At 38.0% G+C, this 23,520-nt stretch overlaps 4 protein-coding genes across 4 annotated transcripts in view; 2 read left to right on the top strand and 2 right to left on the bottom strand.

The window, feature by feature from the left end:
• Positions 1-459: 459 nt before the first annotated feature.
• On the bottom strand, positions 460-1,363 carry LOC132171687 (uncharacterized). Its single transcript, XM_059583069.1, has one exon. It carries the CDS (start codon positions 1,227-1,229, stop codon positions 663-665), a length of 567 nt encoding a protein of 188 aa, XP_059439052.1. The 5' UTR covers positions 1,230-1,363; the 3' UTR covers positions 460-662.
• Positions 1,364-5,267: 3,904 nt separating this feature from the next.
• LOC132169049 (uncharacterized) lies at positions 5,268-6,246 on the bottom strand. The gene is made up of 2 exons (XM_059580139.1): positions 6,157-6,246; positions 5,268-5,882 (listed from the first exon to the last, which is right to left on the bottom strand). The coding sequence occupies exons 1-2, from the start codon at positions 6,244-6,246 to the stop codon at positions 5,268-5,270; spliced, it is 705 nt and encodes a 234-aa protein (XP_059436122.1).
• Positions 6,247-9,606: 3,360 nt separating this feature from the next.
• Positions 9,607-11,748, top strand: LOC132169050 (uncharacterized). Its single transcript, XM_059580140.1, has 3 exons — positions 9,607-9,702; positions 10,165-10,212; positions 10,777-11,748. Exons 1-3 carry the CDS (start codon positions 9,607-9,609, stop codon positions 11,746-11,748), a joined length of 1,116 nt encoding a protein of 371 aa, XP_059436123.1.
• A 692-nt stretch (positions 11,749-12,440) lies between these two features.
• The window catches only part of LOC132170909 (splicing factor U2AF-associated protein 2), a 28,933-nt gene continuing 17,853 nt past the window's right edge, over positions 12,441-23,520 (top strand). Inside the window, exons 1-5 of the mRNA XM_059582063.1 lie at positions 12,441-12,649; positions 14,740-14,850; positions 15,185-15,319; positions 15,405-15,640; positions 23,135-23,383. Coding sequence (XP_059438046.1) covers positions 12,601-12,649; positions 14,740-14,850; positions 15,185-15,319; positions 15,405-15,640; positions 23,135-23,383 — 780 coding nt within the window. The 5' untranslated portion in view covers positions 12,441-12,600. The remainder of the gene's footprint in view (positions 12,650-14,739; positions 14,851-15,184; positions 15,320-15,404; positions 15,641-23,134; positions 23,384-23,520) is intronic.

A 23,520-nucleotide genomic window follows, 5' to 3' on the forward strand; every position in this document is an offset into this window, starting at 1 on the left:
ATGAGCAAAATTATCCTGGTATTTTAAAGGACCAAAATGAACAGGAGAAGGATCCAAATTTGTAAGCCAATAAATTTGTAGTGGATATTGTTAAGTAGTCAGGAATTTCAATCTATTTTCAGAATTCCCCCCCCACCCCCTCACACCTCTTCTTTTAATCTTGCTAAGAACTAACAATTAATAATATGCGTCCTTAAGAGGTAGCTTAATCGGCCGGGACCACGCCTAAAAAAGCGGAAGTCACTAGTTCGAATCCCCCCTACTCCTCTTGTGTAGACATGTCAAAAAAAAAAAAAAAACAATTAATAATATGCAGATTTATGATGCTCATTCTTCTTGTCACGAGCTATTTTTTCTCATTCTCTTCTTTTAGAGACCAAATTGTTTACTCTATTAGAAAACAAAACATCACAAAAGTATTTTAAGCAATTTGGCAAAGTATACTATCAATACCGAAAATTAAGAGGAGCAAAAATATAAAACATTTCTGTAGCCTATGAAATTACTCAATACAGTAAAGCAAACATTAAAAAGAAATACAATTCAGAATAAATAAAGAACACTCCAACCAATGAATCAAATTCAACGAATAATACTATAATATGCTGCAGTGGCCAACACTGGGATGATCAGGAAAATCAAACCATCTTCTTTGCTTGAACTTAAACTTGGAAAGGCCATGGCCAGTCCTTCATGTCTTCCTCTTGCTGCACTTTGGCAGTACTCCTCCTCATCGCATGCCCACCATTATCGCCCTCAACATAAGCATAGTACTTCAAGAAAAACGCAAGAGTCAACACCACCCACTCCAAGCAGAAGATCAACACACATAACCCACCAGCCAACTTCAGTATCACAGCTCCATCCTCTTCCCTCACATACGACTTCAACTGCCCCAGAAAATCCCCTGTTCTCGTGAAGATCAGCACCGACACCGACCCTTGAAATATTGCCGTCAGCACCGTCATCACCATGTGAGCCGCGTACCACCGGCTAGTCCCCGATGACGCCGCTGCACATCCTGAGACCGCCCCGGTGATGGTGAGGATGTGGAGGAGGATCAGGAAGAAGCCACTTATAGAGGGGAGGAGGCGGAGCGAGAGGGTGAGGAAGATGCAACTGGAGGCCGCGCCAAGTAGAATGTAGTTGCAGAACAGGAAGACCTTGTGGGTGTGGTAGTGGGATTGAGCCACTGAGCTTGGTGGGGTGCTGTTCATGCCGATACCCATTTCAAGATTCCTCAAAATTCAGCGAAATTCAACGGATTCTGGTGACTTGCGGAGATTTTGGGTCAAGTGGGTTTTGTGGAATTTGAGTTTTGGAAGCTTGGAAATGGTGGATTGGTTTGAAGAGAAATGCGGAGGCGAAGGGGGAAGATATAGAGTGTGTGTAGGGGGGAGCCTCAACGGTCATATTGGTTGAGAGGACAAAATGTGACCGTTGGAGGAAAGTCAAGGGAACAAACCCCACACGCATAATTTCTAACGGCTAGTTTTGCTTTCAAGAGTTCCTTGCATATAATACATACAGAGACCATTCATTTGATTTGGATCATTGGATTTGTTGGGATTTGACAGTTGATGGGTGGCTTGAGGATCAAACGATCAAAATGAACTGATCTCAATTTTGTTGAACTTAGCGTATTCCAGGTTATTCTAGATGGCCTGGTCCTTTTTTTCTTTTTGGTCAGATAGTCAGATATTCAAAATTGTAGATCTTAACATACATAATTTTATAGAATTCCCTTTTAAGACTAGTTAATATGCTTATTCTAAGAGTCCTTCGGTTCGGGTTTGGTTCTGCGATTTCAAATGTATGAATTAAAAACACAAGTTTTTGAAAACGTAATTAAGTGTTTGACAAAATTACTATTTAATTTTTAAAATTACAATTTAGCCTAAAAAATTGTACATTTTCAGAAAAACACATTCTTACATATGATTTGAAAATGTATAAAATATGTGTTTTCAAATAGCAATTTTTTAAAAACGCAATTCCAAACAGTTTATTTTTTTGCAATTTGATTTAAAATTGCACTTTTTATTTATAAAATGTTAATCCTAAATGCACCCTAAATATATGATAATTCTCGAGTAATCACGTTTTTTTGAAATCAATCTCACTTTTAAAATATTAACTTTAAAAGCTTAATTTTTTATTTTTGAATTTGAAAGAGCTCTTTCTGTATTTTTTCTCTCTCTAATTATGCGACGTCCGTTAAAAATCAAAATGATATGTATTTTAATTATTTTATTAAAAAAAAAAAAAAGGAAAAAAAGAAAAAGTCACCTATAGTTGCATCCTACCGCTAGCCCCCCACCCAGCGGTGGGCTACCCGCATAGGTGGTTGGACTTGGAGCCACCCCACTGGTGGCTGGGGCTGGTGGGTCATGGGAAAGATTAAGCTCGGAACATGGGGTCTAAGAAGCTCTCCAGGTACTGCTATGAGCTTCTACGGTTCTACCTCATACTAAAAGTCTGTTTGGGATTGCGATAAAAAATAGATTTTTTGAATATAGTGCTTTTATCAGTGAACTTTTGTTAAAAGTGTTGTTACTGAAAAACTGTTTACATGTTTGGTAATTGCATGTCTTAAGTGTTTTTTTGATGTTACTGATGTTTGGTAACAAAACTAAAAAAGTGATTTCAGTTGCAAAAATGACAATAAAGAACATGTAATGATTTTTTTAGTATAAGCTAAAAAAAAAATCATTACATAACACCAAATATATGTCATTTTACGTAAAATCATCACATGTCGATAATGACAATAAAGGCCTAAGGTTGGTAATTAATTATTATTATTATTTTTTATTTTTTTTTCAATTTATACCAACCTTTTTATATAAAAATGGCTAATGTTAGCTTTCACAAGTAAAAATTATTTTGTAATGGTTTATGTAACAAAACATTAACATTTTATTTTTTTTGCACTTATATGTAATAAAAAGTGATGTCAATCATTTTTATTTTTATTTTTTAAGTATTTAAAGTATTTAACACATAAGAAAGAACATCATTCAAGGAGATCCTTACAACATTTTAAATAGTTTATAACACAACAACATAAATAAAAAAATAAAAGAACATTAACGGGTTAGAAGTAGATTAGCAATATGATCACGCTCAATGTTCATAGAATTTTCATTGGATGTCTCTAATTGTTGTATGTTTGACTCATCTTGTGCTTCGCCATCGCCTATACAGTCAGTAGGTAGTAAATCCTCATCATCATCATATGGTTGGAACTCAGCATTCTTTATTGCATGCTTCCTAATGAAGTTATGAAGAGTCATAGACGCCACCACGATTTTTACTTGTTTATCATAAGGAAAATTCAACATGCAATGCAATAACTTCTACTTATTTTTCCAAACTCCAAATGTTCTTTCAATAGTGCATCTAAGTGATGAATGTGCATGATTAAAAATTTCATGCATACTCCTCGGTTGGCTTCCGCGACGAAAGTCTGGTAGATGATACCGCTCCCCTTTGTATGGCCCCATGTATCCCTTCATGTGAGGATATCCTGTGTCTACCAAGTAATACTTTCCTGCAAAAAAAATATACGAATAACGGTCATAAAAAATATTGAAATGTATATTTTTTTCATGTATAATTCATAGTTGTTATTTTTATTAAGGGGAAACTTCACTTACCCTCCCTATACTTTCGTGGTTTTTGCAGACACCTCCCTATTGTTCAAAAACTCTCACTTTGATGTATCTAACTTTTGTTTCCTTCCACTTTGCCTATTCCGTTATGATTTTCTGTTAAATCCTAACGGAGGAGTGTGAAATTCCAATCTTGCCCTTATTTTTTATTAAAAAAATATTTATTTTTTATAAATCCTGACCCGTGGGTTTACCGGTGGATCTAACCCACCCGTATTGTGACCCATGGGTCATATTATTATTATTATATATTAAAAAAAAAAAATTTGACGGTGTTTGACCCAACGGGGGTCACAAGACCCATCGGGGGTCACTTGTGACCCGTCGGTGGGTCACTTTTTTATTTGTTTTATTTATTTATTTTTAAATATAATAATTATAATAATATTTTTTTATTTATAAATAAGGGTAAATTTGGAATTTAAAAAAAATTAGGGCTATAAAGGACTTTTACTCATTTGACCGTTTGATTTAACTACAAAATCCTAACGGAAGGGGCAAAGTGGAAGGAAACGAAAGTTGAATACATCAAAGTGAGAGTTTTTGAAGAATGTGGGGGTGTCTGCAAAAACCGCGAAAGTATAGGAGGGTAAGTGAAGTTTCCCCTTTTATTAAATACAAACCTTTAGGTGGGTGTGGAAATTGCAATTCTTCCTTTCGAATAGCTTCCAAAAAAATATGTGTATCATGTGCAGTACCTTCCCATCCAGCCCAAATAAAGGTGAAACACATACGAAAATCACAAACAGCCATAACATTTTGAGTAGGAGTCCATTTTCGACCAATATATGGTATTTGTTTTGATGGGGAAATTTGAACTAGCACATGGGTTCCATCAATGGCTCCAATGCAATATTTGAAGTATGGCCAATACCGCTCATCATCACGAATTTTGCTTTGAACATCCCTAAATTTTCTATCAATAGGATTAATAATGTCAATCGTCATTCTTGAAACAACCATTAAACACATGAGTAAAATGTCCACTATTCTATTCCCAAACCTATAGCCTAAAGTATTAAAAAACATTGCCACCAACTTTTCAACAGTTAATTTCCTAGTACCTCTTAAATGATATATTTCCTTCAATTCTTTACACAAGTAAAGAAATGCGTGTATTTCCATTTTGTTTACACCTATCAGGATTACCTTGTAGAATCTTCATAATCCACTTATAACCTATTTGAAAAGAGGTCCTACAAGGTTCCTTTGCAATATATGACATATAATAGTTTTCAACAAATTTTACTGCTGCAGCTGGTAGAATAAAAACATCATTTTCATTTTCATTTTTCTCTTCACCATAATCACTATCACTTGTATCATCTTGAGTGCTATAATCACTATTGTCCATGTCTATAAGGGAAAAAAATAAAATAAAGAAAGAAATAAGCACAAAATAAATATATAAGCACCCATAAAAATAAGAAAAAGATATATTTACGTAGTTATCTACGTAGTTATTAAATATTATAATATACTTACCTTAGTATACAAATCAACACATAAAAAAAATAAATAAATAACATTCAAATAAATCCTTACAACTTCTCAAAATAGTTTATAACAAAACAACATTAAAAAATAATAATATTAATCTATGTTACGACGGTTAATTTCTTTATTTCCCATTCGCTTAATAAAGTCAATCTGCAACCATGATTCTTTAATAGTCACAAACATCTCTTTATGTGATCTCTTAAGAAATACATCTGTTGCAAACTTAAGGATGTCAATGTCATTTTCTCTTTCAGCAATCCCCCGAACAACATCTATAGCCTCTTCAATATTACATTCAGGTTTATCGTAGCTCTTAGATGTCATTGTATTTTTACTTTCTATTACATCACAAATACGAGTCAAATGTTGACTAACAATTTGAACTATTTTATTTATTTTCTTACATTGAACCGCAAGATCAAACTTCATATTTCCTTTATCCCGCATATCCAAATCAGCAAGAATATTATCAATGCCATGTGTATTGAGATTTGGTTCATCATCCAAAACATCTAAACCTTCTACAACATTGTCATCTTCATTAAACATTTCATCTGCACTATCTATGACACCAATATCATTAGAAACCAACCCTATGGATGGTGTCCAAGATCCCTTCCTAGTGGCAATTATATCTCTAAACAATATTTCCACATTCATAGCATAAGTCAAACCTGTTGTGCGAAACTTGGTTGCTTCTGGAACTTCCTGTATTTAGGTATATGTAAAAATCAATAATAAACATTTTTTAAATTATTTAAACAAAAACAAATAAGTACAAATATAATACTTGCAATTTTTTTTTCTCACCAATCATTGGGCGCATCAATTGTCTTTTTCATCGGATCCCATCCAAGGCCAGTTTCCTTGCCTATCAATCTTTTCCAAATGTACCACTTTTTTTTTTCAAACTATCTTACTTGTTCTTTAGTTGTTTATAGCAATATTATTTTCCAGTTTTTTCATTAAATTTATCTATCACATTTTTCCATCCTGTCCTTTTGAAATGTGTTCCTGGGCGGTTACCAGCATGAATCTCAGTAATATGTATGTCAAGATAATCTTCTAGCATTTTTTCAGTCCAAACTACTTTTTTTATCTGAGTATCTGTAGTAGCAGCTGTAACGTTGCTTTGACCTATTTTATTCATGTTTTTCAAACAATAAATAAGCTAATAAAATTATAAATAAAAAAGTTTGTTAAACACTATTAACAATTATAAATTTGTTTAAAGTGATTGACTGATAGAATGCAAAAAAATCATATTTGCATGAATAATATGCATGTCCATCCAACAAAAGGGCAACATAAAAAAAATAATAGAATCAAATTTCTACAACAGGAAAGGCATTAAATAATTCATGTGAATTAATTGTCTTCCTACGCCATTGTCATTCACCCCTTCATAAGCTTCATATATATATATAATGAGCTGTGGAACCAAGTTTTGCAAAGGACAATGCATGAGTCGGTGGTGTGAGAGAGAAAAAGAGATTCTAAAAAAAATCTGTTGTGAGATATATATAATGAGCTGTGGAACCAACTTTTGCAAAGGAGAAAGGCATGAGTCAGTGGTGTGAGTGAGAGAAAGAGATTCTAAAAAAAAAATTGTCATATCTCACAATAGCAAGCACATTATTGTCATCTCACAACAGAGGCTCTGCGACGTGTAAGAGAGAAAGAAATTTTTTAATACACTTGCATTGTTTCCTAGCATCAGAAACAATGCATATATTCTAGAAACAATTTAGAAAAGAAAAAAGAAAAAATTGTGAAATTCGTATCTACCCCACGTGGGAGCAGCTCAACACACTGCCCAAAGCCATCTATCACGTTCCTAGCGTCATAAACAATGCATATATTCTAGAAACAATTCAGAAAAGAAAAAAGAAAAAAAGTTAAAAAAAAAAAAATTGACAAATCTGTATCTACCCACGCGGGAGCAGCTCTTCACACTGCCCAAAGCCATCTATCACTCTCCAACCCCTTCATCGCTTCTTTATTTTCTTTTCCCTTCTATCCTCTATTTTTTTCTAATTATCTTCTCTGTAGGTCTCTCTTTTGTATTTTCTCTATATTTTTTCTAATTCTCTTCTTTGCAGACTGCATACATGTCTTTCTCTTATGTTTAGTTCTTTTATACATGTCAAGATTTGAACAAAAGAGATGAAAATAATCAAAAATCCAACGAACTCACTGGAACGAGATGAACTTCTGCTTGTCTCTCTCCCTGTAGCGGCTTTCAACTGTGGCAAAATGATAAGTTTGGTTCAAAGTGATGTTTATATATGTGTATGGTTGTCATTACATGAAATTCTTAAGGAATTTTTCTCCGTGTATATATTTCATTAAACACAAAACTGCGGTGCGCCTTTATTCCAGAAGTCCGTTTGAGTAGAAGCCACGTTTTCCAGCTTCGCCCCAAACGTGGTTTTGAGCGTTTAGAACCTCCAAAGCGCTTTGAAAATATTTTATCAAACGACTCTAATTTTTTCTGAAACGGACTTCTGAGGCATCATAAGCGCTTTTTGCATGCTCTAAGAGCCTGTTTGAGACTGCGTCTGAAAAATAGAGCTTTTAAGTTAAAAAGAGCTTTTGAGCAAAAGCTTCATTTTTAAGCTTTTGCCAAAAGTACTTTTTGGCCATTTTTAGGCTTTTTGACCCTTAAAAGCGCTTTTAATTTTTTTACTAAACAAGTACTTTTTTCTTCAAATGGGCTTTTTGAATGTTAAAAGCACTTTTAGGCCCCTCAAAATTTCAAACAAGCCCTAATTCCTAAGTCGATTTGACTCGCAGGTTAATTTGATATTTATTAATTTAACTCGTTTAATTAAATATATCAAATTTTACAACCTTAACAAAACTGCCGCCTTTTTTTTTTTAACGAACTGATGATTTCATTCCTTTCAAATTAGAGAAACAAACAAGAGTATAAAACTCTAAAGAAAAAGAGGAGATTGCTCTAAAGTGACAATGTTAAAAATACATTCAGGAGATTCCTCCATCCAAATACGCTCATTGGTGCAATTAAGTGCAAACTTTAATTCAGATATAATTTCATTTTTAAAATTCATACAAATTAATATATATATATATATATGGGCCGAAAACTGGTTATGTGTAACATAATATGATTATTAAACGGGTATGCGGATGGTATTGTCTCACTCGCCCATTTAAAGAGGCCCTTCAGATGGTTGATTTTATATCCACTCTGGATTTTTGTGAACGAAATGATATGGGTTTTGTAGGTCCAAAATTTACTTGGTGTAATATGAGGGGTGATGGGCAATTTATTAAAGAGTGATTAGAACATGTTGTGGCAAATGGAGAATGGGAGGAGATGTACCCGGTTAGAAATATAGAAGTTATTGCTACGCGTTGTTCGGATCACACCCCTTTGTTCTTAACCTTTCAAAAACAGATGGAGCGAAGAAGAGTTTATCATAATACATTCAAATATGAAGCAAGATGGGGGGAAAATAAGAAGGCCTATGAGGTTATTCGAAAAAGTATGGAAGAAGAAAGTACCTTCAGTGGGTGTCTAGGAGGTCGTAAAAAATAATCTGGATATGAGTTAGTGTGGGTTGGTGCAATGGAACAGAGAAAATCAAAACCCAACTAAGAGTATGATCAAGAAGAAAATGGGGGAGTTATAGATTCTATTTGAAGAGGAGGGGCAACTAAATGTGGAGTCTATTCAAAGGCTTCAATTTGAGGTGAATGATTTAATGGAATGAGAAGAGCTGAAATGGAGACACATGGCAAAAGAACATCGGCTCAAGTTTGGGGATCAAAATTCGAAATATTTTCATGCTTGTGTTAAACAACGTCAGAGAGCAAGTAAAATTTATAGCATTTCGGATGAAGAGGGTTGGGTTTTCTCAAATCCAAAAGCTGTTGAAAAAGTTTACATTAATTATTTTCAAAAAATTTTCACTACTTCAAATCCGGTGGGGATCTCTCAGTGTCTTGAGGCAGTATCTAGAAGGGTTTCCGAAAGCATGAATGAGCAATTATTGGTGGCTTTGTCAACAGAGGAGGTGTTAGCAGCTTTACAACATATGGCTCATTTCAAATCTCCAGGTCCGAATGGTTTTACTGCGAGCTTTTACCAAGAACAATGGGAAGTAGTGGGCCAAGAAGTTTGGGATGCTTTTATGAATTTTTTTTTTTAATTCAGGTAGTTTTGCTGAAGCTGTAAATTTTACTCACATTGAATTGATTCCAAAAAAAAAAAAAAAATCTTACTAGAGTAACTGAATTTCGCCCTATTAGTCTGTGTAATGTTGTTTATAAGATTTTGTTTAAGGTGTTGGCGAATAGGTTGAAAGTTGTTCTTCCACATATTATCTCTAGTAACCAAAGTGCTTTCATTCCGGGTCGTCTTATCTTTGACAACATTTTAGCTGCTTAAGAAACATTATACACCATGCATTATCGCATGTGGGGAAAGTATGGATTTATGGCCTTGAAGATAGATATGAGTAAGGCATATGACAAGGTGGAGTGGGTGTTCTTGGCTAAGGTAATGAAGAGAATGGGGTTTGATTTGAAGTGGGTAGAGTTGATCATGAAATGTATTACTACGGTTCAATATTCCATTATTATCAATGGTGAGCCGGTGGGGCACATTCAGCCATCTAGAGGAATTCGTCAGGGGGATCCTCTATCTCCATATCTATTTTTGATTTGTGCAGAGGCCTTGAGTTCGTTACTTTAGCGAGCTGAATGCACATGGGTTTTAAAGGTTGTTCCCACGTCTATAGGGGGACCAAAGCTCAATCACTTATTCTTCACTGATGATAGTTTTCTCTTTTGTAAGGCAACTAGGGAAGACTGGGAATGTTTGTCGAGGATTTTAGATGTGTATGAGAGGGCTTCGGGGTAAAGGCTTAATAAAGACAAAACTTTTATTTTCTTTAGTAGAAATACAAGGCAGGAGGTTCGTGATTTCATGATTCAGTTGGTTGGTATTCTTGTTTCACAGCATTTTGATACATATCTGGGATTACCTACATTAGTAGGGAAAGCACCGGTGAGTGAATTTCAGTCTATAGTAGAGAGAGTTAAACGGAGAATCAGGGATTGGAAGACGGCATTTTTATCTCAAGTAGGCAAAGAAGTACTTCTCAAGGCAGTCATACAAGCTATCCCTACTTATAGTATGAGTGTGTTCCTCCTTCCGAAATAATTGTGTAGGGAGCTTAATTCTCTTATGCAAAAATTCTGGTGGGGGCACAAGGAGAAGGATAGGAAGATCCACTGGATGAGTTGGGAGAAAATGAGATTTGCTAAATCCCAAGGAGGTATAGGGTTCCACAATCTGACTTGTTTTAACAAAGCATTGTTAGCCAAACAATGCTGGCGGTTGTTGCAGAATCCGAAGAGTTTGACAGGAAGAATTATTAAAGCTAAATATTATCCATGTGGATCTATGTTAGAGGCAAAACTTGGAAGTCGACCATTGTATGCTTGGCATAGTTTCCTTTCAGCAAGGGACCTTCTCAAAATGGGACTTAATTGGCGGATTGGGGATGGAAGTACAGTTTGGATTTGGCATGATAAATGGTTACCAACACCTACGGCTTTTGTGGTCTAGTCCCGTTGTACACGACTAGATGCATGTGCGAAAGTGGAGGAACTAAAGGATAAGGACTTAGGAGGTTGGAACACTAAGTTGATGCAGGAGATTTTTAGTACTAGTGAACTTGAGACTATTTGTAGCATTCCATTAAGTAAATATAGCCATGTAGATAAGATGATATGGAGGTCAACTAATACAGGCTTATTTACTGTACGAAGTGCCTATTACATGGAAAAAGATAGGATCAATTCTCTAAAAGGAGAAGGCTCATCTAGGTCGGGTTATACGCATGTGTGGAAAGCAGTTTGGAGTTTACGGGTTCCAAATGCCACTAAGGTGTTTCTATGGCGTGCGTGTGCTGATATTCTCCCGATGAAAGAAAAATTACTGCAGAGGAGAGTTGTTGATGAAGATTTGTGTATTTTTTGTGAACGGGAACAAGAAACTATGATGCATATATTATGGAAATGTCCCTCATCGATGGATGTATGGGGTGTGTGTGATAGGAGAATTCAAAAAACCCAAGCGCAAAACATAACATTTCTGGATGTGGTGGACAATTTACTTTTGAGGTGTAATGGTGAGGAGATGAATCTGTTTGCTTTATTTGCGAAGAGGATATGGGCACGACGGAATACAGTTGTACATGGTGGAGAGTTCCTTCATCCTAGTAGACTTGTACAGGAGGCAGGTTTAACTCTTTCCCAATTTGCAAAAGTGTCTGGTAGAGGTGAGGAATTTGTAGATGTGCTGCACCATGCGTCAATTGGTATGGAGAGATGGGCAAAACCTCCTTTTGGTAGGTATAAGGTGAATTGGGATGTTGCTGTTGATAAGCATAAAAAATGTTTGGGCTGTGGTATAATAGTTTGGGACTACAAAGGTTTTGTCATTGCAGAGAGACTTAATGCTCTTCAAGAACCTGTGATTGCGGAAGCTATGTCAGCTTTAGTAGATGTGGAATTTAGTAGGGATTTGGGTATTTAGAATATTATTCTAGAAGGTGATTCCCTATTGGTGGTTCAAGCTATAGAGATTAAGGAAACAATTTGAGGCCTTACGGTCAAATTGTGGATGATGTCCGTTTGATTTTACGGATGCTTCAGAGTTGGATGGTCTCTCATGTGAAGCGAGAAACAAATACAGAGGCCCATTGTTTAGCAAAGTTTGCACTTAATTGCACCAATGAGCGTATTTGGATGGAGGAATCTCCTTAATGTATTTTTAATATTGTCACTTTAGAGCAATCTGCTCTTTTTCTTTAGAGTTTTATACTCTTGTTTGTTTCTCTGATTTGAAAGGAATGAAATCATCAATTTGTTAAAAAAAAAAAAGGCGGTCGTGTTAAGGTTGTAAAATTTGATATATTTAATTAAACGAGTTAAATTAATAAATATCAAATTAACTTGCGAGTCAAATCGACTTAGGAATTAGGGCTTGTTTGAAATTTTGAGGAGCCTAAAAGTGCGTTTAACACTCAAAAAATCGGTTTGAAAAAAAGAAGAAGTATCATTTGGTAAAACAATTAAAAGCACTTTTAAGGGTCTAAAAAACCTAAAAATGATCAAAATAAATAAAATTTTTGTCAAAAAATATTTTTTTAACTTAAAAGCTTTATTTTTGTGATACGCACCGAATTACTAGGGCAACGTAGTGATTCACATAATCATCCTGGTAAGGAAAAAAAAGAAGGATACGGACATCCTCGTCTGGGTGCAAGAACATCGTTGTTCCCGCATATTTATACAAACAGGAACATCTGTAAACCAAACAAACCCCATTCGTTTCTCTTCTTTCATATATCACCGAAGAACACCAAACCGCAGGGATTCGAAAACGATGTCGTCCAAAAACGGCTTTGAGGCTAACCACCAAGAGCAACACCCTGGTGCGCGCTTATTATTTGCAATTAAATTTGATCAAATTTTGTTTTTCCTTTATTTTTATAAAAATTTTGTTAATATAGTATAATTATTCGCTGTTCAAACCCTAAGATTAGATTTAGGATCATAGAGATCAGGACGAAGCATTTTAATTCCTGGAAAATTATTTGATACCTATTTTGCAATTTATTTCATTTTCCTGACTCTTAATTGAAAGGTGAGTGCTAGGGTTTTACAGGATTAAGTAACGGTTTGGTTTGTTGGGAGAGATAAATAAATGAAAAATTAGCAGATGGGTTGGTTGGTGAGGAATCGTATGAATTTTCGTGTTTTAGAGAAAATTTGTTATACCTATTTGGGTTTTTTTTATTATTTGCATTCATATAATGCTGAGTACGATTGGGTTAGGGTTAAGTTGGGTTTGTTTATTACAAACATACAAAAAAAAAAAAAAAAAAAATTGATTTAGGAATTGAGTTACTTTCCATGTTTTAGTGGAATTTTTTTTTTTATACCTATTCGGTTCTATATTGTTTGCCAAGGTTAACTTTTAACCCCCAAGGTAATGGCTTGAGTGGTAAGTCACTTAGTCTTGGTGCCTCATGAAGCATCAGGTCTAATGTTTGACCCTCCTTGATTGCAAACAGTTCCTTGGGGCCACGTTGGCAGGCGAAAGCCTGAGCAATTGTTTGCCAAGGTGGGAGGCAGGGAGGGAGGAGGAGAGACACAAAAAAAAAAAAAAAAAAACATAAAATTGGTTAGGGTGGTGTTGTATGAATTAGTTTTATGTTCTTGGGTACTGCGTGGATTCTCAGTTGATTTTGCTACACAGTTTTATAATCTGATTTTCCGATGCCCATTTGTTTATATTTTTGTTTAATGATTATATATATATAAAACTCATGTGCCAAATGGGGTTAGAACCTGGGTGAGAGGTTGATTTGCCTCAGGTTAACAGTTTGTAGTTTTATTTGTAATGAAGATGTGCAAAAGAGACAACTTAATTTTGGGTTTTGGCGGGGGGCCTATGTCCTTAAGATGTGATTGGTGTTTTTTTTTTTTTTTTTTAATTTTTTATTTATTTTATTTATTTTTTTAAAAATTATATTTGTTCTTTATTCTGATTTTTAATTTAATGAATGCTTGTTTTTCTTTGAATCATGATTCCATTCTTTGCATTGGCTGTAAGAGAAGTAAAAAGAGGGTCCTTTTGGGAAGAAAGTGAAGAGCACACCCAGAACTGCAGCATCCTATATTCAATATGTGTAATACTACTATCCTACTACTATTCCATTATGCTGATGGGACATTGTGAATCCATTCTTAGATTAGCAGTTGTTAAAAGGAAAAAAAAGACAATGGTGGATTGACAATGCCACATCAGCATATTGGGACAGTGGTGGGATAGTGGTGTGGTATGTAACATTTCTCATTCAATAAACATGCATAATCATTTATAAAAAAAAACAATTGCACAGTCACATACATGCATATCTGTGTTCTTAGAACTGCAGCATCCTATATTCAATATGTGTAATACTACTATCCTACTACTATTCCATTATGCTGATGGGACATTGTGAATCCATTCTTAGATTAGCAGTTGTTAAAAGGAAAAAAAAGACAATGGTGGATTGACAATGCCACATCAGCATATTGGGACAGTGGTGGGATAGTGGTGTGGTATGTAACATTTCTCATTCAATAAACATGCATAATCATTTATAAAAAAAAACAATTGCACAGTCACATACATGCATATCTGTGTTCTTGAGAGAATTTAAGTTTCTTTGTATTTGGAAAATGAATATTATTGCTGGATAATGTCCAGTATACTTAATGGATGGTATGGGCTTGTATCTACTATTTTCCAGGATCCAGATAACAATTTAGAATGTGTGAATTTGAATTTCTTTCTGATCAATTGTCCATCTATACCCTGCTGCAATAGATGTTCCAGCTGACTTTCTATTGGTTGATTTTAGCTGTGAGTATGAATGTGTTTGTTGCGGATATATGTGCATGCATCTTTGAATGTGTGTTGTGGCTCAAGAAAAGCAAGAATAACTTAATGTTGTCTTCCTGGATTTTGCAGGTGCTGAACACAGTGTTGATGGGAACTGTGAAGCAGTTACTGAAGTTGGATGGTATGTTCTTGGTGAAAATCAACAAAATGTTGGCCCTTATGCTTTTTCTGAGTTGCGTGGTAAGTGTGGTATTAGTAGACAATGTTATGGTTCTTTTAGAAAACTGCTGAGCATGTGAAAGATGGATCAGTTGTCTTAAAACTAGTGCTAATGTGAATGGATGGCTTAGTGTCTAAAATAAAGAAACTGGAGGAAGGGCCTCCAGTTTATTTTGTTATAGTGATATCCTTTTTGTTTTAAGTGATTTTAATTTTTTTTTTCTTCTCTCTTGAATTTCAGTTCTACCAGTAAACAATAGCACGGTTTCAGGACAATTGTTCCATCTCTATCATGTTGAATTGGTATTACGAGCTATTGAAACATCTATTTAGCTTATTTACTTCGCCTGGACAGAGCATTTCTTAAATGGGTACCTCTCCGAAAGTACACTTGTATGGTCTGAAGGGAGAAGCGAATGGCAGCCATTGTCCTCAATCCCTGGGCTGCTGACTGGAATTTCTCAGCACAGAGCTGATGATTCAACTATAGGTGAAGTCTTCTCTTCATTTTCTATTTGACTGCTGTTTCTGATTTTCTCTTGAATTATAGTCTTACCATATGATACTTTGTGCAGTGCCTGCCAGTGATGATGACGAGTTTGAGAAATGGCAGAAGGAGGTTAGAGAGGCGGAAGCAGTGGCAGAGGCACAAGCGTTAAAGAATGAAATTCATTCTGGAAATGTTGGTGTTGACTTGGGGGAAGTTGATCATGACAGACCTTCGACACCACCAGATGGGGAGGAAGAATTCACTGATGATGATGGGACTACGTACAAGTGGGATCGTGGTCTTAGAGCTTGGGTTCCTCAGGTTGGTGCTTGTGCATATGCATTATCTTTTAAATCTTTTTAAGGTTTTCCTGATTTTGTGGAATTCTGGCCAGGAAGCAACAATTTTTTTAGAAGTAGAACAAAAACTTGTACACTTTCATTTGAATCAACTTTGGATTTGTTTTGTATTCTATACGGATGATGTAGCGGATAGCGCAAAAGATAGAATAGTAGTAACAATGTCTTCTATTCGAGGGAACAGTCTAACAAGTAGCTTAGAAAAAGAAAGAAACTGAAAATTTCCAAGGGAACGGACTAGCCTCTGTGCTAGCCAAGGCATTGTAGTAAGATCTAACATCAAACTTCCCTTTACTAGACAGAATCCACCAAATTTTATCCTCTCCTTCCCTATTCATTCTATGGGAATACAACAAAGTGTAGAACAAGGCTAACACTTCCAATTCCCAATCATGAATTAACCGAAAAAAGCTAACATTCCATTGAAGAGCTCCACCCGTGGAGTCCATATTGTCAGCAATAGACGCGTCTTTTGCACAAGCTTTGTTGTATAGGCTTGGAAAAACTTCCTTAAGACATGCTTCTTCGCACCAAACATCATCCCAAAATCTAATTTTGGATCCATCACCTGGATCGAATCTGGTGTGGCTAGAAAACAACCGCCACCCCCTACTAATATACCTCCAAAGACCCACCTCATGAGGCCTAGAAATCTCAGCAGAATGCCAACCACCCCACTCAGAACCATACTTGGCTTCCACGACAATTCTCCACCAAGCCTCTCTCTCGTGTGCTTAACGCCACAGCTACTTCCCTAACAAAGCCTGGTTGAACAGTCTCAACTTCCTGATCCCTAGTACTCCTTCAGAGATAGGAGAGCAAACCTTGTCCTAGTTAACGAAATGATATTTGAACTCATCATTTAAACCTCCCCATAGAAAAGTCTCGTTGGAGCTTCTCTATACGCTTGGCCATCGAAGTAGGAACAGGGAATAGGGACAAAAAATAAGTAGGAAGATTGGAGATGGTGCTCTTTATAAGAGTAACCCTACCTCCCTTAGAAAGATATAATCTTTTCCAACTCGCCAACCTTCGATCAATCTTTTCCAAAATATCATCCCAAATGGGTTTGGCCTTAAAGCAAGCGCCCAAGGGGAGTGCCAGATATTTCAAAGGCAAAGAATCTGTTTCACAACCCAAAACACCAACCAATTCTCCCATATTGACCACATCACCTACCGGGACCAATGCTGATTTAGCCATGTTCACCTTTAGACCTGAAACAGCTTCAAAACATACAAGCAAGTCTTTAATGGAACGAATTTGATCAATATTCACCCCACAGAAAACCAACGTATGGCGGTTTATGGTATGCTGATTTCCTTGTTCTTTTCTCTTCTTCTAGTTAGACGTTTCCCTTGTATATTCCCTGTGTATTAGGGTTGCGCCTCTCTGCGCTTTTGATATATAAACATTACTCATAAAAAAGAAAAAAGAAAAAAAGAAAGCATTACAAATGAAGTAAATCATTTAAATCTTAAAAGGCAAATTAAAATAAACTAAAGATGGAAAGACTAAATAAAAATGACCAAGTCCTAATCTTTATGGAAATTATTGATGCTAAGATTAATGCTAATTACGAAAGAAAATTGGTTGGGATTGTAATCAATTGGGGAAATGTTCTCATATGCGCATTGCCGCCCAAATTTGCAAGAAATCAAACAATATTGTATGTCGGGATTTTCACACATTCCTTTTTGGCTGATTGATTGATTTCCGCACATTCCTATGCCTTTCTGTTCGTTGTGATCGCGATCCCATCGGACGGGTTGCAGCCGGTTGACTCGGTATGATCTTTTGAAAGCCCCTGATCACACTCTCTCATTCAAATGTGGTGCGATCGGGCTATTCTGCCCTAACTTCCTATTGTACCGGTTGCACTTCCCGTTCAAACGTGGGTGCAATCGGGCCATTCTGCCTTGACCTGGAATCCATCCTACATCAGACACTCCAACTTGGAAAAAAACTCGTCCTCGATTTTTCGTCTGGATATGGTGTCTCCTTCGGGGGTTGTTAAAACAAGGAGTCGCCATTTTCCTCCATTCCATGGATAAGTTGCACTTGTTGTGGAGGAGGTGAAGGGTGATCTTCACCTTTCAATCACTGGTCCATGAATGACTCTTTCTCGTTGAGGTGCTAATACCACCTTCTTTCCCTTGATGCTCAAGGTATAGGTATTTCGTCGTCCATCATAAATAACACTTCGATCATACTGCCAAGGTCTGCCTAATAATAAATGACATGCATCCATAGACACTACATCGCACCATGTATTATCAAAATATTTTCTACCAATTGAAAAAGAGACCAAACACCTCTTATCTACTGTTACCTCACTCCCTTTTTTTAACCATGACAATTTGTATGGTTTTGGATGGCGATCAATCTTCACCTGAAGCTTCTTAGTTGCTTCCTCTGACACCACATTCTCGCAACTACCATTGTCAATAATAAGCTTGCAAACTTGCTCTGCAATTGTGCATGTGGTATGAAAGATATTGGTTCTTAACCAGTCTTCTTCAGAATCATCTTTTGGAGTAAGCAAGCTTTTTCTGACAACAAGAGTTTCGTTCCCATCTCCATACAAAATATCCCCGTCATTACCTTCATCAAAAATAGGATCTTCGATGTTGACTTGCTCTTCTACTATCTCATCCTCAATCAAGAGATTCTTACCCGTTCTGCTAGAAGATTTTCGGCAATCTGTCGATCGATGACCGGGCTCCCCACTTCTAAAACAACGAATGCTGGAATTGGAACTCTGACCTTGCGTAGATTGAGGATTAGGACGAGGCTCTTGAGGACGAGTTCCTCGTGTATTTTGATCTCCTCTCGGTGTAGATCTGGTATTATTCCTGGCCTGCTGCTTTTCTACAGTCAAGGCACGTTGGTAGGCTTCAGAAACCGTCCAAATGGAGTGGAGACTAAGGACGTTTTGTAGGGACTGCCGCAAACCGACTAGGTACCGCGCCACCAACTACTCCTCAGTCTCTGACAAGTCGTTTCGAGCAACCAACTAGTAGAACACTTCAGTGTAATCATCAACAGATCTCGCACCTTGTCTCAGCATATGAAGTCGCTGAAATAATGTCTGTGTGTATCCGAAGGGTAAAAAGTTTCCCTTCATCTTCTTCTTCATCTTCTCCCAATCACAAATCTTTGGCTTGCCTTGTCTATCTCGCGATCGCTTTAGCTGCTCCCACCAAGCAGATGCGCGACCTTTTAGTTTGATGGCGACAAGCTTCACCTTCATACGATCTGGAACCTCCTTTTTTTTTTTTTTTGATAAGTAATGTATTATAAATCAAAAAAAGCGCAAAGCGCCTCTAAGTACACAATAATTGTACAAAGGAACCCAACCAAACACCCTAACAAACCAAAAACCCAGAAAACCCCCATCAAACCAAACACCCCACCAACAAGGTATACAAGAGACCCAACCAAAACCCAAGAAAAGCCCTAGTGCATCTCAGGTGGAACCCTAGTGCACCTCAGGGGGAAATGAAAAAGCATTTTTCGACCCCAAAAATCCCCGCCGACGCCGGCCCTTCACCGGAGAGATGGAGCAATCCAGATTATTAAGCTCCCTCAACCCCTTAACCTTAGAAGCAGAAGCTTCAACCTTAGGAGTAGAAACTTCAACCTCAGCAAGCAGGTCCTTGTTCTTATGCAGTTGTTTTGCGACCTTTTCCTTCACCCTCCGAGTATAAAACAGTTGGGACGTGGATATAGAGGAGTAAATGGGAGTACCACTCTCTGTCATGCGAGGAAACGGACGGCTAAGACTCCTCCCCATCTCCGCCGCCCCATCGAGAACGGAAGTAGTCGAGAGAGAAGTGCAGCACTGTGACGACAGCAAGGAGGTAGCAGCAGGGGAATGAAGACCCAGCTCAGCCACCCCAAAGGAAGGCGAGACAGTAGAGCCTACTTGGACCTCCACCGGCACAGAGGGAACCGGAACAGGGTCCTTTCCCTTAGAGGACAAAGAAGAATCCTTCAACACCACCGGAGAGGGTGAGACAGCTCTCGGACCAAAAAACCCACGACGAAACAAACCTTTCGCCGGAGAAGAAGGACGAACAACCAGAACCTCCCCCCCCGAAAAAGGAACCTCCCTATCCTTGCAAAGAGGGCTCGCCGGAGAGTCCACCTCCCAAGGAACAGAGAAGGCCTCCTTGAGAATAGAAAGACGAGCCGAATCAGAAAGAGAACCCTCCCAGTCCCTGCGCACCGTGCTCGCTGGTAAATCCTCCGCAGAAAGGAAAGAAACAGCCCCCTGAGAGGACCCGTTATCGGCAGACCCATCAATCTCGCAAAAAACTCGCACCGGAGAGAGAGAGACCTCGGCCGGGGAAGACCCATCGCCGGAATCCAAACCGGTAACCTGCAAACTCAAAGAAGACCTAGCCAACGGCTCCAACAACTCGTCAGAGACCAGAGGAATCCCCGGAGAAGGCACCAAGAGCGACGCACACGCAGAAACAGACTCCAGAGGTAAAGAAAACGAGACTAAGCCCAGCTCCAAACCCGGAACCGAGTTTTGGTTTGGATCCGAGTAATCCGGATCCAAGTATTGAACCGGATCCAAATTTTGACCCAATCCCACTTCAGAGACCGACCCGGAAACACAACCCAAATCAGAATTTGATAGGCCCAAAAAACGAGCCCGTTTACTCCTGCGAATGGGCTTTGAGACAACCCCAGCACGGACCCGGTCCAACTTACGTTGGATTTGCCCTAGAAGCCTCAACAACCCACTAATGCCGATCTTGCCCTTCTTCTTCTTCCTCAGACTCACTGACCCAGCCGCCTCCGCCAGAGGAGAAGGCAAGCTCTCCAACGCAGAGCAATCCACGGCAGAACGCAACCCCATACCGTCATACTCTGAATCCCAGCAAAACGACCCCGGAAGCAAATCGAGAGACCTCGGGTACTCAACTGCTCTCGCCTCGACGCTCGGAGAAGATCGAAGGACATCCACGAAAGACCTCCCGGAGTCGACCCCCAAAGAAGGAACATCCATGAGAAACCCCGCCGAAGATGGAACCCCAAACTCCGCCGTACCATCCAACTTGATCTGGGCCGCCAACAGTTGCCGAAGCTCTCCCGCAAAACGCCGCCAACCCCTCCCAAAGCGTCCCTCCGGAAGCCAAATGACTCCCTTACGACCACCCTTAGCCAACACCGATACCTCCAAGAACCTACCGGCCTTATTACCTCCCTCGTGGACCATCGTGGCCTTATCACCCTCACGGTAAGATTTGGCAATTTCTTCCTTCACCTGAACCTGAATCGCCGCTTCCACCGTTTCCACCAACCACGACGAACACCGAATGCTTGCGAAAATATACCCCACGAATCCTTTTCTCCTTTCCTCCAGACGAAGGTTAGGACACCCAACCTTTGCCGAGAGGCAGAAGGTTTTAGCTTCAAAAGAGAAGCTGCGTTCCATAACTAGTGCGCCGAACCCTAACGCGCAGCACCAGCCGCGCCACCGCTCGCAGAAATTCAACTTTCAAAAATTCAAATTTTGAAATTCATCCGAGTCTAGAGAGAGAGAGAGAGACATTCTAGAGAGAGAGAGAGTCGTGATCTCCTTTTCTCCTTCAAATTATATAAAAGTTGTACTCTAACGATCTGGAACCTCCTTATAATCAAAGATCCTCTCTACCTCATGCAGCCAATCAATGAAGCCTTCGGCTTGTAAAGTGCCTGAAAATTCTGGAAGCTCAACTTTGAAGCCTAAGTCTCCATGTCGCCAATCCCGAACACCCTGTTCCCGACCCAGAACAGGATTGCGATACGGGTTCTCAAAATTGGATTCTGAATCACGATCATCCATCTCGCGATCCCTCTCCAAGTTTTGCGCCACTAGACGCTGGGTTAACTCCTCAACCTGCCTCTCTAAATCTTCAATCCTCACGTCTCGTACATGGTGTTCATGGTAGGGGACTTCCTCATTCGGAACCTGCCCACGCTGACCACGACCTCCAGCCATAAAAACTGATGAAAAATTCACCCCAAGAAGACGCTAAGCTCTTATACCAACTGACACCGGGCATAACTAGGATTGTTCTGACAGCGTATAAAAGCAGCAGAAACTAAGATTTGAAGATAGAAAAGGGAATTCAGGAAGAGAGAAAATAACAAGTAGGGAAGAGAAAATCCCTAAATGCCCCAAATAAGCAAACAGAGAAATAACTCTGAAAGACTTAAATTTAATTGATAGTATAAACTGGATTGAAAAACAACAAAGACTAGATGCCTTTATATAGGCTAGGCACCTCCTAAACCAACAAGGAAAAGAAAAAGCAAACTTAATTGGAAAAGGAAAACAAATTCTAATAGGAAAAGGAAAAGCAAATCCTAATAGGAAAGGAAAAACCCAATCCTTATTGAAAAAGGAAAACTAAAACATAAATAATAAATCTACTTTATTATTATTATTCTCCTGCATCAGTTTAACAATGGAGTGATAGTTTGAGGACAACATGTGTACTTTACTCCCCCTCCCCCCCCCAAAAAAAAAGGTGTGCTGCGAACTTGACCAGTCGTATGAACAACATCCACTTTACTTTCCAAATGTTTTATTCACTTTGGTTATTGTCCCTTTCTATGATTTTTGTTTTATTCGAATGTGGCTTACCGAACTTTTGGATGTAACTAACTGAAGCCAAGCTCTTGCAATCTCAAATAAATTTAGTTTGAAGGCAGAAGAATTTATTTTGTTTCTGCCTCTGAATCTATATTCAAATTTTAAGTTTGCCGCATGTTGATTTAGTTCATATACCATGCTAAGATTACATTGGCTTACCTAGCATAGGAACTTTGTGAATTTCCTTAGCACTGCAACAATTTTACCCTTGTGAAATATTGCATGGCTGCATGTGACATTGGCTGTAATACCTTGGTCTCATATTGGAAAGATAAAGTAGCCTACATAGAGTGGGTGGTTTATAAAGACACTTATGGGTGTTAAGTGCGAAGTGACTAGCACTTTTCCTTGGTCGTTAAAATTGGTATCAGAGCCACCTAGTAATGCTATGTGGTACTATTAGTTCGCATAATGTGGCCCTGACGTTAACACCTTGGTTTTGGGAAGATGAGTATCCCACATAGACTAGGTGATTTTCAAAGACACTTATGGGTGTTAAGTCTTACATTGCTTACTTATTAGGTGAAACTGAGCTTTATAAGTGATTCTAGATAAACTCTAAATTGACTAGTCATTTTTGGGTGATAGCGCAGATGTGACTAGCGCTTTTTCGAAATCATTATAATGGCCTTTGGTGACATTCTCTGTTCATTTTGTTGATGATTTTATGTTCTCATTTCACTGTTATTATTCAAACTTATGTTCTTATCATTTACGGTGCTTAACATTTAACATTTTATGCCATTTCTTACAAGTTAGTTACTTTCTATCAATTTTGAATGCGTCTTCAATGCTTAATAGGATAACACATCTAGCAGAAGTGAGCTATATGGGTTAGAAGAGATGACCTTTTTAGAAGAAGAGGAAGTCTTTCCAACTTTTATTGTTTCTGATGCCCCTGCCATTGAAGAAGTTAATGCCACAGTAAATGATGTAACAGTAAATGCTTCTGCCACCTCTGGAAAGGAAGAAGATAATGTTACCAGTGAGGTAGTTGAGGCAAAGCAAAATGGCAAGAGAAAATTATCGGACAAGCAAACAGACAAGAAGGTTCTTCCTTACATGTCCAGCTGCTGCTTTTTTTTTTTTTTTAATCATATTATATGGACATCTATATTGTGTTCTTGTTAATCTGAATTGGGGTTGTAGTGATGCTGAATATAGTGGCTATGATTCCCTTTCTTACC

This window comes from Corylus avellana, chromosome ca2, assembly GCF_901000735.1.
Source record: "Corylus avellana chromosome ca2, CavTom2PMs-1.0".
NCBI classification, from domain to species: domain Eukaryota; kingdom Viridiplantae; phylum Streptophyta; class Magnoliopsida; order Fagales; family Betulaceae; genus Corylus; species Corylus avellana.